This window comes from Eupeodes corollae, chromosome 3 (genome assembly GCF_945859685.1).
Source record: "Eupeodes corollae chromosome 3, idEupCoro1.1, whole genome shotgun sequence".
Taxonomy (NCBI): domain Eukaryota; kingdom Metazoa; phylum Arthropoda; class Insecta; order Diptera; family Syrphidae; genus Eupeodes; species Eupeodes corollae.
This window is the reverse complement of record NC_079149.1, coordinates 115,337,169-115,361,374: the sequence shown is the minus strand read 5'-3', so window position 1 is coordinate 115,361,374 and position 24,206 is coordinate 115,337,169. Positions and strand designations below refer to the sequence as shown.

Sequence of the window (24,206 nt, the reverse complement as noted above, 5' to 3'; positions counted from 1 at the left end):
GACATTTCTCATCGAAAAACCCGTTCATTACATCTTGCACAAATAATTTTACATTTGAATTTTTGTTTTACAATTTTTAGTCGAGACGAAAACTTTGTACGAATAAGGTGTGTTCTTTTTTTCTCCCGAAGAACACCCTCGATTATATTAAAATTTCAACGTTTTCTCTTCCAAAATTCAATTGATAATAACCAACTACAATTTCTTAAAATTCGCGAGTTAAATTTGATAACTTCAAGTGGTCAGTCGACATACAATTTGAATTCCCTTAAAGAAATATTAAATTAATAAATTGATTCCCTAAACAAAAATGGAAAGCTGAAGTAACAAAAAAAAAAAACGGTAAAACAAAAATCGAGAGTAGAGAAAAATAAGTTCACGTCGTCATAATTTCTCATTTTCATTTGTCGTTTCGTGGTCGTCGTGGATTCTTTTGTATAAAAGAAAATATTACAAGAATAATAAATTTCAATTATGAGACCACCTCCAGTGTTGTCTGTAAAAAGAAGTGTTGGATGAAAATACGTTTTTTTTAATCTAAAAATTTCAAATAAAATAATAATTAAAAACAAGTTAACGGGATTTGGACACAAAGAACTTTGTGAATGTCTCCAATTATCCTCCTTCCCACAATATTCCCAGATTATAATTTTCCTTAGTTTATTTTGTTAGTTTTCCTCTATTATTTTTCTGTTGTGTTGTGTTCTGTTTTGTTGAAAATTTCAATTTGATTTCCTGCAAACGACGAAAATTCCTCGAAATTATCGATCCATCGAATCGTAAAATACCTATCTACTTCTGGACAAGCCCTTACCCCACTTCACCGTTCACCCAACGGCGCATCAGCCAACAGATAAGGTACCGTACCGTACTACCGAGTAGAGTGTGAGAGTGGTTGACACTCTTTGGTCTTTGGGTTGGGGGAAAACCCAAAAAGGAAAATAATCGGAAAAACTAATTGAAGAAAAAATACCTAAAGCATAGGTACATCTGCGAAAATGTCGATTAATTCAAGGCTAAAAAGCGGCTCCAGCAGCAGCAGCAGCAGTAGCTCAAGTAGATTAATATCGGTATCGATGCCTAATACAACAACACCAACAACAAAAAGAACCGCATGCAGAAACGCACGTTGCATTCCCGTTAAACTGTTATTTGTAGCTGTGATATTTGCAACTCTTATTGTTGAAAGTTTTCAGGTAAGCTAAAAAGGGGATTTTTTTGTTGTGTTCTTTAGGTCTTTCATAAGCATAATAACCTTTTGCTGTTAAAAAAATACTTTTTATTAGTTGGGGGGTTAGAGCTGGATCACAGAAAGTAGGGCGATGACTACGTCATACAACTTAAATACATACACATTGTCTACGTATCCTTGCTTCTTTGTGCTCTGTGTGTCTCAACGGGGACACTCCTAAAGAACAAGTGTCTCTCAGTTAGTATGGATATATACCTACTCACATGGTTTTTCTTTCTTTTATTTTTGTATCCATCGCTCTATGACAAACAAACGAGTATCCTTCCTTTTGGTGATATTTGTTGTCCTATGTTGATGGCACAACCAACTGTTCCTCTTCTTCGTTGTCGTTGTCGTCGTCGTTGGTTGTCCTTGTTGTTCACTTAGTTGGGATAGTAAGTAGGTGGGTATGATACAATTTTTCCATGGGGGCCATCGGCTTCGTCCGTCAGATGGATTGGTTTGGTTTGCCGACTCTGACTAGGTGTATTCGTATCGTATACTAGGACTATGATGAGTAATTTCGTCCTTGCTAGGGGACGACGAACGCTTATTGGAGAACAAAAACCAGGGTAATGTTCTTGGTAGATTTTTTATATAAAAAAGTATTTTATTTTGTTTGGATTTGAAGGTATTAATCGATTTTCTTTGCATAGTCTATTAGTCTGAAATGAAACATGAACAACCAAACATTCAGATTAATATCATAAGACCTTAGTAGAAATCGGTGCATTAAAATTAAGATAATGTCAATTATACCAAATTTTCAGGAGTAGGTTAACAAGGTCAATAACAGCTTGTTTTGTACCCATCAAGCATTTGGATGAGCAAAAACAGTGAGTTATGCAACCGCCCTGCTAAAGTAAATTATGGTGACCTTTTAAACTTGGCCTTGTTACAGTTGAAATCTTTTCAAAAATATATGTAGGTACATATATAAAGGTTCATACTCGATTTCAGGAAGATTCTCAAAATGCTATTTTTCAAGTAAATTTAAACACTTTTTTTTCTTTTATTCGATCAGCGTCTTTCCTATAACTTGAGTATTTTTGTGTTTTGATGTTTCTAAAGTTCTTGAACTATTAGCGTAAACACGATCTTTGCGTGACTATAGATACAAATTTAACTAAAAACCGCATGTAGAACTTAATGCTTCGAAAACTCAATGCTGCGTTCCGTCGCAAAAGCGTAACCCTCCCCTGATGTCACTTTCCATGAGTGGTACTTGCATCGAGGAGACTGAACAGCTTTCAGTCCTAGGTATGTGTATTACAAACCACTTGGTGTGGACGCTTAAAATGCTGTTAAGTGTTAAGGTTTTCTCCGACGATGCAAGAAGTTTTTAAGCCCTTCTGATCTGGCTATAGTTTACAAATCTTTTATTCTTCCAAAACTGGAGTAAAACTCTCATGTTTGGGTTGGTGCTCCAATAACGTACTTGAGTCTTCTGGATAGAATTAAAAACGAGCTCTAAAAATGAATGGAGATCGTTCTCTTATCGAGATATTTGCTTCTCTTGAACACCGCCGCAAGGTTTAATGCCTTTTATTTATCTATGCCACTTGCATTCCTCCACTTAAACAAATTAATCGTAATACCCGTACCAATACCAATTTCGGACGTACTGTGAAGTAAAGAGATTCTTTCTTTAGCCTCACGACACGTATGAAGAATGCTTTAGCAGGCTCAATATTTCCCACTCCATTCAATGTGCAAGACTTTTAAAACTAATGTGCATCGGTTTCTTCTTTCTTATCCTATCGCACTGTGTTTAATCATTATAAGAGTATTTATAACCCCTTTAGTGCGCGCACAATATAAAAAAAAACGTGAAAATACACAATCAGGAAACTTCTCACGCAATACATTTATAATTAGTCTGGTTTTGTGGCTTTTTGGAAGCACATATAATCGATATCATGATCTTCAATTGTAAGATTTAATAAATTTTAACTCGCTATTTGTCTGCTAAGCAATCGGTTTTTCGTAATTGGCGAAACATTCAAAAAATGTATTACACTTTAAATACCAGCTATTTACTTGAAACAAGCAATAACGAGAATGATGCTATATACTTCTAGTTGCCTCAAAGCTCAATATCAAAAATGGCCACACCAAAATTCTTAACTCTTTAGAACCGTTTAAATTTGGGCATTCTAAATCTAAATTTCTCTTTCCGCTATTTGGAGCATTGTACCATGTTTCAGAAAGAGCTACATTCTTATCTGATAACTATATTATCTCAGATTGCCATATTGCTCAAACTTAATCTCTGGCTTCTGTCCTAAACATTGTAACAATCCTTCTATTTCGACAATCTTTTATGGAGATGGCACCTTTACTGGTTGTTTTACTAGCGTATTCCAGGAAATTGTAAAACCGATGAACTCAACAAAAATGTCACAATATCACCCACTTTTTCAATTAAAACTAATGTTGGTAAACCTACTGATGGCTATTTGTAAAATTTTGTAAGCTGAAAGCAACTAAACAGATGATCAACTCTAGATCTAAAATGTTCTAAGTGTTTGATGTCTTTAAGCATATTACATACTACTTATTAATAAGTGTAAATTGGTTAACCATGCTGCAAAGCTTGGAGTTTACCTAAGCAAATATTTTCAAAAGAAGCTTTATAAATGGGAAGACAAAGAAACAATTTCAAAAAATAATTTAAATGATTTATTCGCATAGACATTTACCAACGTTGTCTCACACACTGGGTTCCAAATAGGTTTAAAAAGTAGCAATCAAGCTTTTTAACTCGTGTCGTATAACAACTGAGGAATTCACGGCCTTGAGTGCGTCTTTTTACAGACGTTTTTAATCTAACGTAATGTCTTTAAAAAAATAGTAATGATGCTACCTTAACCAGAAATTATATTTTATTTGACCATGACATGAAGATATGTCTTCATGAGCTGAACTAAAGAAACCACATTTCTCGTCGATACAAATTGACCACCATCGATTGGTAGAACTCTTTATTTATTTTTCAACTTTAAGTAATTATCTGGTACTCAAGGTAATCGAAATTCAAGTAAATTTTAAATCTTCTATTTTCAAACAGAAACGTTTTTACTTTAGATACTTGTAAGACAAGGTCTTTCTTCAAAATGTAATTTGAACCGAATGGCAAAGGAAAAGAAAGAGATTTTCTAGACACTAAGGATTAAGTAGAAAGGTGTTTGTTATCACATTAAAACCCACGGGGCGTTTAGTTGGGTGATATTTATACCTATTAAAAAAAAGTGCACTCGAACCCACACTTCTAATTCAACAATAAAGCTCTTTATCTCTTGCGCCATTGCACCTACACTTTGTATTGAAATTCTTAGAAAAGTCCAATGAGTTCAATTTTATTTATATCTCAATTTCCAAGAATTTTACAACAATTTTAAAATAATTTTCCTCTGATGTTTATAGCAAAAGAGGAATATTCAATGTTAGATAATGAAAGATTATACTTATCAAAAAGGTTTTATAAATAGAGCTTGGTTTTCAATATTGTGAAGTATTTAGTACAAAAATAGAATTCGACTGAAAATACGCACAAAAATTAGTAAGCAGTAAGTCATATAAACTATTGAAATAATTCTCAAAATATGCATCAAATTTGTACCACAGTTGAAATGAGACTAGTTTTACAACTATTTTAATTTTTTGAATTGTTTTATAAATTGAATTATAAGGTTTTATTATTTGAATAAAATCTCAGGTTCAGGTTATAATTTTTCGCCGAATTTCAGTTTAAAGCCGGGTGTAGCTATGCTTATTAATATAACTTAGACTATCATTGACTACCCCCATAAATTATGTTGAACTAAAATTTCGATCAATTTAAAAACTATTATTTGGTAGTTCTTCCGGCTTTGCTACTTATTAAAAATGTGTCTTATATTTATATTCAGAAGAAGAACAGCTGTTATTTTAAAACAAAATGCCATTGATCTTAAACGTTGCATCTTATCAAAATCATAAAAAGAAACAAAAAAATAAAAACAACAGCAATATTAGCAAGGAAATCAGTATTCATATTACCACTTATGCTCTTGCGTTTTATATTTATTTTTCTGTGAATTCCTGACAATTGTATATCCCCTTTGATGTGGCACTTCATAACCTACCACTGCTCATCATGATAATTTTTCTTATTTTTATACTCCATTCACAGAATGACTAATTCAAAATCGTGTTTTTGGCATTACGTCAAGGGTAATGATCGATTGTGTGTAAACAGTTCAACGATTGAATGCAAAATTTTTGACGTTGATAACTTAAAGTTTGTATAACTAAAAACTTGTTGAGTTACTGGATTTTGTTGTTGCTAAAATTGAGTATTGCTTAAATTGGGATTAACACAAGATTATCAGGGAAATCGAAAGACTACTGAATAAGGGTTTTTAGCAACGGAATATTATTTTGAACATTTACTTAAGATGGTTAAGGACATATTCTACTTTTGTTGGCTTCCAGAGTCTTGATATTCCTCTGCTGTGTCGTCTCTTTGAGAAAGCTTACAATTTTTTTTTCGCATTCGGATTCTAATGTTCTGACATAATGATCTTTTTACTTCAGTCACTGTGTTTTTCTAAATGTTCTCTTATCTATTATATTCGTATGTGCAACTATTCACTATGTCTATAGTCTAAACTATGATCAGATTAGCTTTGCAACCCAAGTATCTATAGTGTCCCTTCTAGATCAAGAATTCTAGACTAAAGAATCAGTTGTTGCCTGTGTCTCGGTTTCTCTTTTGAAATAAAAGAGGCCTCTCCATTGTATAACTTTGTTTGAGAATTTAACATGTAAGCAATGATCGGTTTTATTTGTAGAACATTAGTAGGGTTTGAACACTACAACAACAACTTGATTGTGCTACCACAAGGCTGGAAAAACATATGTTTCAGGTGCCAACCGATCTTCTTTGATTTGTGGGTCTTAGTCTTTGGTATGATGCCATATTTAAAAAAAAGTGAGCCTTTTGCTTACACAAACATCAAGCACTTTTGCACTTGGACTGATTCTTCAAAAGCTAACTGTCATACAACTAAAGTCCACTCAACAATTTAAAATCAATTAACAAAAGTTAAAAAGCCAAATAAATATTCAATCATAGAAAGTTGTCATCTAAAATCAAAGGAAACCCTTTGAAATTCACCCAAAAGCTAAACCAAGGCATTTGGTTATATTTACAAATGTTATTAATTTCAAACTCGGAACTTTACTCCACTAATCTTTACGTTTAGTTAATTTTGCAAAAATTACCAAAAACAACATGATCAGCTGTCAGTTTGACAAAGAAAACTTCTCAGTATTTTTTATTGCAAGGAAATATTACTGGTAACTTTTCAAATTTGACAACAAACCCTTTTACACAAAACATTTAATAAATTTGCGGAAAAAATAAATAAGTCACCGAGTAATAAAGTTCAGCTTTCAATTGAATACAAATAACATGATCAGCTGTTTGACATACATAAGTAGACTTGACTTCATATTTAAGGTGGGTTTTCTTGATGAACTTTTCAGTCAACTTCACATAAAGGTGCCTTAATTGGTAGGTAATTTTTTGAAGGTGGAAAATCAGATACTAGATGCTTGCTTGCCACAGGGTAGTCATTCCGTAATTTTCAGAACGATTATCATTAACGATATCCTCAAAATTGCAATATTAATTTGCTTCACGTAACTTTGTCACTAAGCCTGGCCAATTGTAAGTCGGCAATATTATAGTTAAGTGAAATAATGTATAATCTATAAGAAAAACAAAAGTGTAAAAAACAAACAAACTCAATTACTTTGTCACCATCGTCTTGTCTATCGTTTTCAGTATAAGATAACTGAAATGTCAAAATGAATTCAACGAAATATAACGCTTGTTCCAGTCATTGAAAGTGTTATTAAACTTGGTTTTGGTTTATGGGAAGTTGTGAAAATTTGCAACAAATGGCCAAACTTACCAACTATTTTGTGGTGTTTATTGTTATTGTTACTGTTACCGTTTTTATTTTTTACCACTGACGATGTAACTATCTCTGATATTATTGAAATTATAAAGGCCTCTTTTGAAGAACTTTGAACAAAACTATAATGGTTAAGATTATTTTACAAGTGAGAAAGAAAAAACAAAAATGATTAAATACATTTACGTCTTATTTGTTTCCATATCTATAACAGTATTAATTTAATTTTTTTCTGAGTTTTAATTTTTACTTTGTAACAAAACTCAATTACACCGAAACATTTTTATTTTTATTTGCTTAGTCAGTATTTGGAAATCATTGACAGACGATACCTATTTAGCTATAGTGCAAACGCTATCGTTTTGGTGATATCACTTTGACGATTATCGTCTTACGTGAAGTGAGACTATCGTCAAAACGCTTTCGTTTGGCTATAATCATTTTACGGAATAACCCCCTAGATCTCTCATGTCATCTGATCTTGCTCAAAGTTTTTTTTGTCTAAATGTCAAATGTTAAAGGGCTTTCGCTGTATTTGGAATATTAGCTTTTAATTCTATATGAACAAACTAGATTCAATAATAACAAATTTAATTTAAAAGGGGCTCAATGATAAAAATCCGAATTAATCCGCATTAACATTCAAAATCTTTTAAGCTACATTATGTCAGTTGTATGTAAACTACCTTCGTACTAATAAATTTCTCAATAACAAATAAATTATGTATTTCAAAATACAAACCGCACAAATAGCAAACAAAAATGAAGACTATTTAGTTTAAACAAATGTGTGTACAATCAATCTAACGAGTATTCACTTCCGAATTAATTTAATTTTACACAACAAAATATTAGCAACCATTTTTTGTGAAGCGTATTTGTAACCAAAAAATTACAACCTTCCATATTTTCATTAAAAAACAAACAATTTTAAGAATATGTACTACCTGTTGGGCTATGCCAATATTCTGCGTAATTATTTAATATTGTTTTTTTTTTTTTTTATTTTACAAAATTTCCCTTGGTCTAAAAATAAAAATAAAAACAAAACAATATTATTACGTAAGTTATGAGAAATTTAATAAATTATGTATGTAACATATGTAAATCATTAGAGCTAAATGTAAAAAATTGTACCTATTTATTTATAAATTATGTTTAGTTTGATTACGGAATGAAAGTCAAAGAAAAGAATAGAAATAGGTTTGTAGAGGAAACAGAATATTGAAGGGCAGGTACTTATTCGTCGTATCGTAGCGTAGGTACCTACCACCTATTCAATTGTTATTCAAATCTAAAAGCGTACAATTTTAAATTTACAGAAAAATTAGTCATACAAGCGGCGAGAGCTTTTGTAATGATAACAATATATCTATATACTCTTATGTATCTTTATAATCTATGTAGGTACTCTACGTATAGTATATTGTCACGTTTTTTTTTCTTATTTTGGCACCCGCTTCATGTGCACGTGGTGTAATTGATGTCCATAGAAATTCATAGAGAAGCAACGCGCATGTAAAGTAAGTGCATGTACTTCTCATATATATTTATGGTATGTATGGATGTGACATTTGGTGTGGTTGTTCTAGTTGAAGGTTAAGGCGAAGGTAAATCTATCATCAGCAGGCATGAGCCGGTGAATTAAATTTTTATATTTTATGATTTTCTTTTAAAAGTTATAGTTATTACACACATTTTAATAGGCTCACATGATTTATAGTAGTATACGAACATTTGTTCGTTTGATGTTAGTCTTATAGAAAACTTATTCGGTGCATCTTTTATACTTGAGTATCTTTATAGAAATACCTAATTTATCACAAACAGAAATTATGAGGACCCAATCTAAAAACAAGACTAAAATTCTTATGAATGTGAATTTTTGTTGTCGTTATGATAGATAGATAGATAGATACAGATTTTATTGAATTAAAGTAAAATGTACATTACACACCAAAAATGTTCACAAAAATCATTATAGCATGGCGATTGCTGTCTGCCAGATTGACAACAAAACTCAATATATGTAGTTTCTTTTCAATATTAAAAAAGGTATTTATAATTTTTTAACAATATTAAGTTCAGATAGATTAAACATAATAATTGTAATAATAATACTTAAACGCAATCAGAAATCTTCGTTTATTATAGGTTTTCTATATCTAAGCGCAATTTTTTCAAAATTCGTAAAGTTTGACAACATTCATTTCATTCAATAAACTAATCACTTGTACTTCCAATAAAAAGTTTTTTCTGAATACAGTGGCTCCCACGACTAATCGGACATTGAAAAGAAGAATTTTGGAAGTGCAATTTCTCTAATAAAATGTATGGGTGGTGTGAAAATTAAACATCATAAAGAATCATATTTAACTCATATTTAATTTAAGTAAACAAAAACAACATTCTGAATATTCATTTAAAAACAATTAACAAAAAACTTAAAAAACTTCCTAACTTCCTGTCTCACATATAATCGGACACATTGTATTTAATATTTTGTGGCGTATCCTTTTGACTTTATTACTTCCTCAAGGCGTCGAGGCATTGAAGACACCAGTTTTCTACAAATTTCTGCTGGTATATTTTCCCATTCTTCTTGGAGACCAGTCTTAAGCTCATGAATGTTTCTGTAACTTTTTTGTGCAATGCGACGTCCCAGTTCGTCCCAAATATGCTCAATTGCATTAAGGTCGGGGGACTGTGCAGGTGTTTTTAGCACTTTGGGACAATTATACAGCAACCACGACCTTGCTGTATAAGACGTGTGCTTGGGGTCGTTGTCTTGATAGAAGATAAAATTGTCATTTATTCCCAGCTTGTTGACACTTGGCACCAAATTCTTCTTTAAAATGTTAATATAACCCTTTTGGTCCATTTTACCTTCCACAAAGTGCAAGTTCCCAACACCAGAACTCGACATGCATCCCCATACCATGACAGACCCACCCCCATGTTTCACAGTTGCCCGTGTATGTTTATGGGAAAATTCTTCGTTTGCTTTTCTCCACACAAATTTTCGTCCATCTGATCCCTTAAGTTAAATTTACTCTCATCCGTGAACAAAACCTATTTCATGATGTTATAATGTCTAACCGCACTCAAACAATACAAATTTAACACATTTTACCTTATTCCAGAACGAAGAATCCTTAGTTAGGTGTTCCCTAGCAAATGTTAACCTTTCCTTTCTATTTTTTTCGCATATGAATGGCTTCTTTCGAGCCACGCGGCCGTTTAAATCTTGTTTTCGAAGAACTCTTCGGATTGTTTCATTGCTCACTTCCTTATTCCTGGTCTCCTTCAAAAAAACCTTCAGAGATTCCGAGGATAAGAAAGGATTTTCCTTGACTTCCCGAACAAGTAGCTTTTCTTCGTATGCAGTCAACTTTTTCCCCTGTCCTATCCTGCTTATATTAAGGATCCTATTTTCATTTCTGTACCTTAAAATTATATCCTGAACGGTTGAATGGCTCCGTTGGACAATTTTGGCAATTTCGCGAACTGATTTTCCATCCTGACTATGCGAAATAACCAATTTTCGTAATTCAACCGATGTTTGTTTGATTTGATTTTGGAACAAAAACTTTTTAAGAAACAAATGAAAATGAATAGTGAAAGAGGAATACTTAAGCCTATCACAATTTGACGGGAAAAGTACCGTTACTGAGCACTCTACAGTGCATCAATAACAAGTGTCCGATTATATGTGAGAGTCAGAATAGTTGGCTTTTTTTAGTTTTTTGACCACATATTTTAATTTTTTTATTTAAAATAAGATTTTATTAATTAAAATGACACTTAAGGGTTTCTTTTTAATAAATCTGAGGTAAATTTCTACACCCCCTATATTATTTTAGAGAAATTGCACTGTTAACATTTTTATTTTCTATGTCCGATTAGCCATGGGAGCCACTGTACATTCCTTCTGATTTCTCTGAGAATAGGGCATTTTCCCAAGAAGTGGACAGTAACCTCTCTTTTTGATAGGTTGCACATATTACACTCTAGGTGTAAATCAGATCTGTGTGGAATGAAATTTAAATCATTAGTTCACTACGTAGTCTGACCATCATAGAAATCACACGTACATTATTGGAATCCTTAAAATAGTTGTTCCCTGCAAGGTTATGATTTAATTTGCTGTAAGTTGTTGTGTACATTTCCTATCAACCTTTGAAATGACTTCATATAAGATGTTTTTAGCGGTTGTTAACTCCTCGATGGGTAAATTAAAATGAATTTAACATTCCTGAGCAAGATCTTGCCACTCTCGATACCAACTATTTTGATCTTGTATCGCTTTTATGGCCACTCTTTTCACGTCCCGTGAATCATTCATTTTTAAAATGTTAAGCAAGAAGTCTGCTTGTAATTTCAGTGTTTTGATAAATAAAGGAGTAAGACTCGTTTTTAGCATTAGAACAAAGTTTGGCGTATTTTTCGGCAAATGAAATATTATTTTTATAAAGTGCATTAAGTACATTTCAACCGAATTGTACTTTTTACATCCCCATACCTGCGATTCATATAAAAGTATGCTCTCAGCTACTGCTTCAAATACTTTAAACTTGCTAGTATGTGCTATACACTTATTCTTGAAGCATTGTTTCCATGTCATATTAATTAAAGTTTTCGCCTTAACCAATTTCTCCTTTAAGAGTTTTTCAATATTTAAATTATTTGTTACAGTAATGCTTAGGTATTTATAGTCTCGCACACATTCAATATTTTCGCGATTAAAGCTTCATTTTTCATATGATGCATTACGTCGACCACCACTTTTAATTACCATAACCTTCGATTTATCTACATATATTTACTATTAAATTTCTTAGTAAACCCTTATTATCATGAGCTATAGAGTTTCCGGTGAATGCGCAAGCATGACTATATCGTCTGCGAACAGAAGTACTTTAATCCGCATCCCTGTGAAATCCACACCACCCGGCAGGTTCTCTAAAAGGTCGTCTATGAATAGTGCAAACAAAGTTGGGCTTAATGTACAACCTTGTCTCACTACCGATGAGGTTTTAAACCATTCTGACAGTTCTTCACCTGTCCATACAGCCGCACTTGTTCCTCTATATAGGTGCTCAAGAACGCGACCAAACTTCAACGATATCCCAAGACTATACGCTGCTTATAGAATAGTGCACCTCTATCGATTGTATCAAAAGCTGCTTAAAATCGTTTAAAAATGCATACAGCTTTTTCTTTTGTTTCAATAAATTATCTGCCAAGCTCCTGAATGTAAAAATGTTATCTATTGCTGAATATCCTTGTCTAAATCCAGCCTGGAACTCCCTCAGTAAGTTTCCGGTCTAAATTAAACTTAAGAGACGTTTATGCATCATCGTTGTATTAAAAAGTTTTAAAATGTGCCGTTTAAGCATGACAGTCCCATACTTAAAAAATTGTTGTCGAAATGATAAACAATGTTTAAGCTTAAAAAAGTATTATACTCCAAATGAAATTATAACTAAGTATACAAATTTATTTCAATTTGATTTTTGTTTATTTCGCAGTCTGAGAAACTTGACATTTAAATAATACAGAAGGTAAAAAAAAATATGTGGGCCAAAGATTAATATGTCTTTTCAAATAAAATACATCGTTAAATGTTTTAAGCGGAAGAAGACAAAAGTTTTGCTTCTTAGAAGAATACAACAACATATATGCCAAACTGTCGAGCCTAATTCATATGAGAAGCAGAAATATCAATTACACAAAACGTTGCCATATGACATTTGAAATAATTAATTTCCGAAATAAAATAACAGAATTAATTTGTACCTTAATTGCCGGCTTAGGTAAATAAAGAGGGATGAAATGCAAAGTGATGTCATGTACAGAGTTGAGATGTAGAAGAACATTTGAATAATGCTTAGATTAAAACAGAACGGACTCTCGAAGGATGAGTATTGAGTATGGTCAATAGTTATGCTTTATATAACTTAAATAATTATAAGTCGAATATTAAATTACGTGGCGCAACAGTCCTTTGAGAACCAGGGCCTAGTGACTTACAACTCTCAACCATTCCTGTATGCGAGTACTGTTGTCAGGGATGGAGGTGACCTACAGTTTAAGGCCGAATTCAAACGGCTAATTTAAGAAAGCACAAGAATTACTCTTGGAGAATTTGTTAATTCCTCGCAAGAGCTAGTAAACGTGATGGACTTTAGATGACACAAGCTGGGATTGAACCCAACACCTCTGGCATGACATTCCAACGCATTAACCATCATGCCACGGTTACTTACAATATAAAATATAAGTCGTATAAAATATTTTCGAAATAATTACGAACTTTCTTACTAGCCAAGAGGAGACCTCAGTATATTTGGATCACTTTATAATCCACGTTGTTTATTAGAAGAAAACCTTATTTCTTAATTTTCTTTTTTTTCGAAAAGTATTCAGAACCACAAAAGTGAAAAGTCGAAGAGGGCTATCTCAATGCTTCAATAAAAGACTTTTTTCTAGAGTCAAACTAAAAGGTCACATTTCTTCAATTTTGCAAAAAATAAAATAAATATATCGAAACGCTTGAAAACTTATACCAGGAAGATGTGGTAGAAAGCTTGATAAAGAGTTTAAAAAATGCCATATTACAAGAAGATAGATGGATCCTTCCATATGACTTTGGTGATATAAACAAAACTTAATCAAAACTCAGGCTTTACGAGTAGTCCATTATCTAAGATTTTACAAACTATTAAGTTGGCCCCTCGGAAAGCTCATATTTGAACCATTTTAGACTGTTTTTTTTTGTGTGTACAGAAAGCGTGGCCTTAACATAGAAATTTGTAAAGCCTTGAAACATAATTAACCGAAGCACATTGTACAAACACAATTAAAAACAGTGCGTGTCAATATATTCCGTGGACTGTGTCCAAAGTTAAGGGCAATCATTTTGAATGGAACTTTTAAAATTAAATTAACTTATGGTGTTTTATGTTTGTAATGCAGCCTATGGCTAGACTAAATTTCCTTACCAAATTGGATGAAAAGCTTTTGAAATGAGTAATCTAATCCACTTCTAGAAGTAAAGAACAATAAATTTAAGGTCGTTTGTACTAATTTTGTACCTTAATTTTGGTTCTTATGCACTTAAACAAAACCTGATAATATTTAACATTTGTTTTCTTTTTAATTGCAGATTAAATGACTTATCTTTATATTTTATTAAAAAAAACTTGAAGTGCATCTAGACGCTGATATACAATTAATTTATATATCTCCTTATCAGAGCGTTCAATAAATGATTTGCTAAAATTTAAACAGCTTTGTTTCCCAATTTGATTTTAAAAAAAGTTGTTATACAATGAAAAATCCATTTCCACTGTTACTGTAACTTTCTTAAACCTTGTTAATGGTTTCGATTTGTTACTCTAGGATTGTTGACATAATTTCGGTTCTTACTGATTCGTCAAATGTTCCACAATTCGGGCAGAAGTGTTACTTTCTGTGGATGCGTTGGATTTTCGACAATAACGTGCGGGTTTTTAGGGTGCTAGGTGTGACAATAAACCTACCACTTAATTTCATAATTGACAAGACATCTTTTCTGAAAACGAGCGTTTCCATTTTCCAGCAGTTGAATCCGAACGGCTTATTTAAGATTGACTTTTCAATTAGTAGAATCGATTTGGATGATGGCACACAGGCACGGTCAAACCCAGACCTCTGAAATTATTGTCTAATACACACTAAGCACCACTTCACGGGCACTTAAGCTTTAGGTGCAGTTTAATCGTAATTTTTTTAATTCTTATCGTTCAATGGTCTCATAGAGTTCTTTAAGTTCATATTTGCGTGTTGGTTCTTTCTATGAAATTTCAAAGCACGTTTTGCTCCATTTGAACACAATATTTGATATCTTAATATTACGAACGACTTCATTTTATACAAAAAGATAATAATCCAGATAAAACAAAGGGTTCATATTAAAACATTACACTTTTGTGTTTTTTCCAAATGATATTGTTTCTTTTTATTTTATTGCCTAACAATCAAGAACGACCCCTAAAAATCTAAATGCAAGTAATACAATATTATTAAATTGTCATTACCTTCACATTACCCTCGAAATGTTGCGAGGCGGTGCGCCCGTCATGTCCTCTATGAATATCGTGTATTTAATTTTGGGAGCACAAAAATTACTGCTGTCGTTGTGGAAAGTAATAATAACATAGAAGCATTTTCTGCTATGTCATACAATATCCAATCGATAAGTTTGTTGGCTTGGGTTGAGAAAATATAACATAATTGACCTCTATTTTTGCTTAATCGTTCCAAAAAGCCCCTATAATAGTTTTTTTTTGTTTTCTTATCGTTTCATTTCGTTTTTTAATAAATTCTGTTTGACTATGTCAAAGTGTCGTTAAGATATTTCTAGTCGAATGTTGACCTACACTGAAAGACCATTTTCTTTCCTTCCTCAATATTATAGTTGGTCGATTGTTCAATATTGACTCAAAAACCATTCCATCCCCTTTGCAATAGAGTTCAACCAATGTTATTGTCAAGGGATGAGTTGTTGTGTGTGGATATGGAGGTTTTATATTGATTTTTCCTAGCTTGTTATTTTATGGTAGTTTTTGTTGCTAAGTATTTCTGACCATCCGTGACTGATGTTTTTTTTTTTTATTTTTTTTTTAATTCTGAACTCCATAAGTGGGTTATAAGCGTATGTTTGGTTGCTATTCGTGTCCACATGTATGTCTATCAGTTGTCAGTAACAGACACGAACAATTACCATCATATTGAAGGTTTTAAATAGTTTTTTTTTTGATTGCATTGGCAATTAAAATTTATATTTGATTGTTTTAATAGAACAATACTTTAAAATTCCATAACAACAAGATCTTAACTATAACTACATTTATATATGGTTTTCTGGTCATTACTATTTAATTACAAATGAAAATTCATGATGAAAATGACACGGTATTGATAAATAAAAACCACAAAATTGTTTAAAAACTTTTTTTGGGAGAATAATAATCTGGCTTTTTTGAAATTGGCTTTTATGGTTATGATATTGAAATTGAATTATTATTTAAAATATTGGCTTAGTTTTTGATATTCCTTAAATCTATTTACAAAAATGATATCTTGGGAAATATATTTATTTCTTTAGAGTTGAGTATTTATGAATTTTGAAATGACTAGTAAAGCATTCTACATTCGCGTAGTACGGTTAAAGAACAAATCTCTTTACTTGACAGTACGACCGAAATAAATGTTTGATAAGTATTCTTGGAGCAGGGAGACTTTTGGTTAAAACAATTCAATCTGTTTAAAAAAAAATTTAACCTTTATTGTCACATAGGTACATAATCATGTAAGAGTTAAAATTTAAAATTCTTTAATTAACTTACGGAATTACAAATTTATTGATGTCTCAGGCTTTTGTTGTGACGTCAGCTTTAAGTACATTTGTTTATACTTTTGCAGTCAGTGAGTATGATTCTATTCAAACGTTAATACTATACCTAGACAAATCAGTGACATAATTGGTCTCGTCCAACTAAGAATAGTTTTTTGTAGTTAGGTTATTTAATTAGATTTTCAATATTTGTTAATCTCTTTGTGAAGTCACATTTTTATGAATGTTTCTTATTTTTCGTCCAGTTAAACTTGCCGAAAACTAATTCCATATTAGTTATAAATTGTTGAACATCTAGCCAAATGTTTTACTTAAGGAGGTCTGCTATGCATAAATACTAACACAATTTCGCTAATATACCTAACATTATGTTGTGGTAAAGGATGATTTTCTAGCTATTATCTTTGAGGCAACACTGGTTTAAACAGCCGACGCACGTTTCGTGTTTTGTTTCACTGTCAAACATCTTCAGTTTGGTCTATTATTTAACCATCAATCGTCCTACCAACGCTTGCAATATTGAATTGCATCTATGAAGAACTTTCATCGCGTGCTTCTTCCATTTTATTGTCAGTTTAATCGACCCACAAATTTACATTGGTTGGACATTAAACCACTAACACACTTACGTAGAGTGCGAACTGAAGAAAATATCGCAGCTGTATCGGCCAGTGTTAATGATGACCATCAATCATCGAATCGTCACTTCGGAGCAATTGGTCCTCTGTTACTCAACAACGTGCAAACTTTTCCGGAAGGATTTAGGTGTGATGCCTTTCAAAATACAGGTTCTTAGAAAGTTGGCCGAAGATCCATTTTTTTACCGAAAAATTGTGTCCAGCGACGAAGCTCATTTTTGTCTCAATGGGTACGTAAATAAGCAGAATTTTCGGTTTTGGATTGCATTGCATTGCAAGAGCTACCAATGCATCCAGAAAAAAGTCACAGTTTAGTGCGGTTTATGGGCTGGTGGCATCATTAGACCGTTCTTCTTCAAAGATAATGCGAATCGTAACGTAATTGTGAATGGTGAGAGCTACCGTGAGATGATATCCAACTTTTGTTTGACAAAAATTCAAGAAATTGACTTGCATGACCTGTGGTTTCAACACATGTAATGCCACACAGCACGCGCAACAATGGACTTATTGAGAGGCGAGTTTGGTGAACATTTTATTTCAGGTTCGGGGCGTCAATTCGCCGCCTAGATCATGCGATTCAACGCCTTTAGACTATTATGTCTGTTGGGCTATGTTAAAGCTCATGTATCTACAGACAATCCCACTTCAATTGACGCATTGTAAAACAACATTGAAGCACTTATTCGTGAGGTCAACATTTGCATGAAATAAGCTTCAAACATTAAATTATATGGACCTTACTATCGATTGAAATAAATATTTCATGCATTTTTCTGAATTGTATGTGTGTTTTTTTTTTTGGTTGTAACAATTTAGAATAATATTTGTAAGTAATTGTCAAAGGAGTTTCAAAATTTTTGGACTCCTTATTGCACATTATTTTTGTCACATTTTCATTGCTCCTTCATTTTGACGCTAAAAATTGAGAATCGGTTAATATTTTTACTTAAACTCATTAAATTGTGAAAAGTATTACAATTTTTACATAGCTGTACATATTTCTTGCATTGTTTAAGAAAGTAAAACTTTGTTAAAACATAAATTGCTATTTTGTAACATTCTGAAAAGCTTTCAATAATATTTTATTCAGTAGCGTTGTTCCGACATAGTAAAGTCACACAAAATATGAATGTGCCAAATGTTGTGATCTTTTTGCCTATGCATAAGTAAAGCATTTGAATTGTGACGTTGTGAGTTTCGAAATTTTGGTTTATAAGTGAATTACAACAACTTGAAGGTAATTTTGTCCTTTGTTTTTAGTGCCAGCTTTGTAACGTCAAATTTCATCAGTTTCAAGTTTCAGTTTTGACTTTATGTCATATTTTTGAAATTGTGACGTCACACTCCATTTGATTTTAATTGTAGGCAATTAACTTTGCCTTAAGAATTTTTGCAATAAAATTGTACATTCCTTAATTTTTGGAACTCAAATTTTATTATTCAGAACATTGTGTCACCTTCAAGTGTCAGTATACAGAATATTGTGTTTATAAATGTATGAAGTCACGTGTCACTTGCTTAACCAAATTTCGTTCTTAAAAAAGTTGCTAAACTAGAGTTTAACTTTTTTTAGAAATGGAAAGCGTTTTTTAAATTTATTTATTATTTATTTAAATAAAAATGTTCATCAATTTGTTATTGTGACCTTTTTAAAATGGCAACCCTATTTACCTAAATTGGTTATTGTGACTAGTAGTTCAAAGATTTTTGGATTGGTCTTGTACATTTTTAAAATTATAGCTTTTCCTTATTTTTCCAAATTCTACAATGGAACATAAAATAAAGAAAAAGTAATATTTTTAATAATTTAATTCGTTTTTTTTCTAAATATTTTTCGGCGTGTGCGAGTATTGATTGCCATTACCTTTCATGCCGGTTCTTTAAGTACCTAAAGTACATATCATTATTTCGTTCAAAAAATTACTGCATTTATTTTTCAATATCAAGTTTAAATACAATTTAAAAAGGGAGGTTAGAGTGAAGGTAGCTAAATTAATAGTTCTACATCCATCATTATTAAATTGTATGCCACTTTCTCAAAAAAGAAACAAAATTGAAAAAAACATTCTTTTACCATATCTACTCAACTCATGTCCAAAAATACACCCTCTTGCATCACTGCCGCGTAGCTCTGTCCAAAGTTTAAAAATAATCTACTACTCGTAATTGCATTTTCCAACTACATATTATGTACTATCCTATCTACACCTATGTAGTTCTCTTCTGTGCGCCCAATAACAAAAAATCGATTTTTCCGGAAAATACCAACCCCACAGGCTACAGGCTAAAAGACCAAAACCAAAACATAGTGTGCCATTGAGTATACGAAATATAGCGCCACAACAAAAACCCAAAGAGAGTTCAAGTTCTTTGCTGTTCAAATGTTATTCATCATTTATGTACAATAGATATGTACACAACTAAAAAGAGAAATAGAGAAAGAGAGTAATAGCCAGGGAAGAGAAAGAGAGAAATTATATGCTCTTGATAAATTGTGTTTTCCCATTTTCAATATTTTCTTTCGTTCTGATGTTATGTGTTTTCGAGGGCTTATGTGAAATGGACGAAATGGAAAATTGTCATGCTTTTTTGTTTTGCTTTATCGTGCTATGAAAACTGTAACTGTAAGTCGCTGTAAACATCGAAAAGAAGAAGAAAATAAAAAAGCAATAGAAAAACTAATAACCATAGTGCATGCACTTGTTTCCTTTTTTGTGATGGGTTGAACGTTTTGCACGGGCAGTGACAGTGGCAGCGGCCGGAATGCTGTCATCCGTCAATGAAGAAAGTTCAATCGATGATGGGGTGGATGGGGGTTGAAGGATGTGGTTGGGGGAAGGTTCTTTTTCAAACTTGAACGATCTACACCCTTTTAAGCTTATTTACACTGCAGATCAAAAGTTTGAGTGCATTCTAATTTTGAAAAGTCAAACTTACAGCCCATAAACCAAAAAAACTTTCAAGTGCATTCTTGATAGACGTTTTTTTAAATCGTTTCGTATGTTATATGCGTCCACACCAAAGAAACAAATTTGAAAAAAACTAAACAATGTTTCAAAAACAGAACAAAAAAAAAACTCAAAATGTGTGAAGCAACGGGAATTGTATTCAATTGATAAAAATGTATCAAAAATAAACTTTTTGGGTTTTGCGCTTGTCGAACATTTTTAAATCAAATCAAAAATACCGATGCCTTGTTTAAAATTTCCAAAATTATGAAGAAGATAAGGTAGAAAATATAAATAGAAAAATTGGAAACAAAGAAACATTACAGAAATATTTTTTAAAGCGTTTACACCAAAAAGCAAATCATTAACATTTCTGAAATGTTGTATTTTTTAAACAATTGGTAAACATTTCAGAAACGTTTTCTGAACAAATTCTCCTGAAATGTTTCTTTGGTGCGGACGTTGGGCGATGAAGAGCATTGACTCGAACTCTTCTATCCTGCTCCGCCAACAAAAACTCTATGACGATGATATCCAACTATTACGGCGGTCATGTGATGAATTGTAAGACTGCTTTGTCTTTCTAACTTTAAGTTAATCACGGCAAAGTCTCGACGTATGCTTATAGTCATTGTCTTTTTGAAATTCTAATCCTTGGCCAATTAATCCTAACTCTTATCGGCCACACGAAGTTATTCGTTAAGCCAGACTTTAAAAAGTGTAATCAAGAGGTCTTTAACCTTTCAAATTAAGACAACAAATGACATCTGTTGGTGACAGTTAAAGAATTGGCTTCGCTAAATAGTTAGCAAAAAAAAAATGAATGGCGGCGCTTTGATGGATAGTTTCATTGGCCTTAGGGTGATAAGTTACCCCAATGTGACCTTAACTGCTGTTCAATACAAAAATGTTTTTTTTTTTTTAAATTGAATTTAAATTAACTTACCAAAACCAAAACAAGAAATGTTGATGAAATCTCCAACTGACATGATTAATATTCACATGTGTACAAATATCTTGTTTAAATGGTGTTTTTCATCATGGAGTAATGAGTTAACCCGCATGTCAGCTAAGAGTTAATGTTGAAAACACTGCGTTAGCGTTACTTTTTCAATATCAAAAAATGAAGCAGCGCGGCTTAAAATGTCTTCCGTCCAGTCTCCACGAAAGTGGTTGCAGATCGTCCTAATTTTGCCAGCATCTCATTGCCGTCGTCGCTTGACTGTTGGTGTCTAGGACAGGGGCTCATCCCGTGTTGTGTTTATTTCGGCACTAAGTTCCGATGATGTTTTTCGCCTGTTTAGTTCGTTTGTTGTTAATATAAGCAGATCCTCAAGTCAAATGAGCTTAGTTTTTCCTCAAGAAGACGTCCCGTTTCGGTACGTTAAACAGAGCCCTTCCATTTCCTCAACTGAGAACAATTTCCCGCTGCGAATTGCCTTTTTTAATAAGAGTGTTAATTTCAGAACGTTTTTCAATATTGTTTTCCGCAACTTTTCCCATTTAAAAATAGATGTTTACTTAATAGATGAAGAATCCCGATACAAAGCTTATCACTTCAAAACGTGAAAATTCAGGTAAACAATTTTCCGGGTTTGAAAATCCCAGGTATGAATGAAGTCTGTGGACTATATTGGACTCAAACTCTTGGCCTGCAGTGTATCACGTTCGTTGGCATAGTTTTTCAGTCTTTTCAGCCCTCTCACCCACCTTCACTCCACGTCGTTCATTTAATCTTTCCAAACTTATATAAATCAGCTGCATGTAGTATATTGTACTGTTAGTTTCATTTCTAAGGATGACATTGAAAGAAAGCAAGTGCAAGTTCTTGTTTGGTGGGCCGAGCGGTTTAATTAAACTAACAAACGAACGAATGAACTAGCGTTGAATGTACTCTACAGTGTAATGTACATAGGTATAGACGGCCCTGCAGTGTATGTAAACAAAAGATATAAAATCTATAAAGTAAGCTATTTTTAGCATCAACATCAGGCGCAAAAAAGAAACAATTTTTCTCTCTCTGAAGCTTTGTTATTATAAAATAGTGAACAATTTTATTTTATTTTCTCTTCTTTTTATTTGATATTATTTTACTATTTTTTTTTGTTAAAAAAGAAAAGAACAACAAAAAACAATTTCCCTTAAAAATTAAATTAAATTTATGGATGAGATGAGAGTAGGATGAAGAAAATTGTTGCTATGTTTCAGAGAGAGAGTGCAGACGGATAGTATCCAAAAAGAATCCCAAACAACGCACAGTCACAGTATGACTAACAAGATCGAACTTTGAACATTGAGGGTTTTATGGATAATCTTAACGCCGCATACTCAACTCATACTTTGGTTTCTTTTGGATGGGATGCCAAGATTTACGTAGGAACTTATGTTTGATGACGAACGATGATAAAAGTTTTGTTTGTGGAACGTTTAAGTGGTTGAAGTTAACTCAAGTAGTTTTGTATGTTTTTATTTGTTTCTTCCTAAAAATGTATGCAAAATAAAAATTAGTGTATGCAGTGAAAGAACAAATTTTGTAAGTTCTTCTTTGAGTTCTCTGACCTCTTATTTTATGGGGTTTTATCAGATGCATTTACATTTACAATTGCAATTCGTTTTAAAAATACGATTAACCGCATATGTGATGTTTCATCGAAAACATGAGATTTTTGTTAAGAAATAAGTAAATTAACATTTTTAAGTAGACACTGTGATGTGCTTTTTCCATTTTTATAGGAGTTTTTGTTCTTCACTTTAGAAGTTAGTGAGAACCTTTAAAAAGTTTAGTTGTTGTATTTCTTTCAACTATTTTATTATATATTTTTTTGTTTTAAGAACCAAAAAATAATAAAAGGTCGGAGTCATGAACTACAAAATTTTCGTAACCTTGCCTGTCATTAATGTTTTTTTATTTGCATTTTAAATAACCTAGAAATGGGACAGATAATTTTTAGCAAAACAAAATTTGATGTTATTCAAATTTCGCTAAAAATTTTTAAAATAATTCAAATACTTTGAGATGTGAAACCAAATCAAATTTTGCACTTCATTCTAAAAGAAAGTATAATATGTAGTTACAAACATTTTCATGGCTTAATTTTAGTGATTTATTTTAAAAATTCTCTTTGTTTTTAATTATTTAAAAAAAGTAATCAGAAAACATACATTGTTCAAAAACAAACAAAAATAAGTTAATTTGATTAAAAATTATTTCATGGCAAAAAACTTTCAATTTTACTATTAATGGTTGGATTTTGACAAAAATTAGTAAAAATGTGCCATTTTTGGTAAGATCGAGGAAGTTAAGTTAAGAATAGGAAATCCATTTGGCGGTTTAAAAAATTAAACGTAAATAAAACACATATTTTCTTTCATGATATTGAATTATAAAGTTTGAACGTTGAAATTATTATCATTTACTACACTACATCACTTAAATGTCGACCAGTATATTGTTGCAAGCATAATTTTCGAACACATTTCGACACATATTGGGCGGTATCTCCAGCCATAACTTGATGAATTTTGCATTTTAAGTGCTCAAGAGTTCGAGGTTTATCTGCATAAACACCGTATTTCCCATAGCCCCACAAAATAGTCCAGTGGTGTCAATCCCATGTTCTTGGTGGCCAGTTGATATCGCCACGAAAATGTGGAAAATTTTAAAAATAAAATCAAAAATACCCATGCCTTGTTTCAAATTTCCAAAAATACAAATTATAAAGAAAGTAGCAACAAAAATTAAACAAAACACATTTCAGAAATGTTTTCTTAAACAAGTAGTAAATATATCAGAAACGTTTTTTAAATAATATTTCCAGATATGTTTCTTTGGTGTGGACAAACCTTAATGTATTGAAATTACGCGAAAGCCAGGAAATGCCAATTGCAATAAAGCCATATTCGCTGGTGTTGTGTGGCATGTATGACATGTGGCGCCGTATTGTTGAAAACAATAATATTCAAGTCGTATTCTTTAATAGCAGGCAAAAACAGTCGGTTATCATATGACCACAACGCTCC

General features: G+C 32.1%; 1 protein-coding gene across 6 annotated transcripts in view; it reads left to right on the top strand.

Annotated features, from left to right (window-relative positions):
• The first annotated feature begins 85 nt into the window (after window positions 1-85).
• The window catches only part of LOC129952134 (NPC intracellular cholesterol transporter 1), a 75,928-nt gene continuing 51,807 nt past the window's right edge, over window positions 86-24,206 (top strand). For all 6 annotated transcript variants that reach the window (XM_056064585.1, XM_056064584.1, XM_056064583.1 and 3 more), the window contains exon 1: window positions 86-1,196. In XM_056064585.1, the coding sequence (XP_055920560.1) occupies window positions 999-1,196 (198 nt within the window). In that variant the 5' untranslated portion in view covers window positions 86-998. The remainder of the gene's footprint in view (window positions 1,197-24,206) is intronic.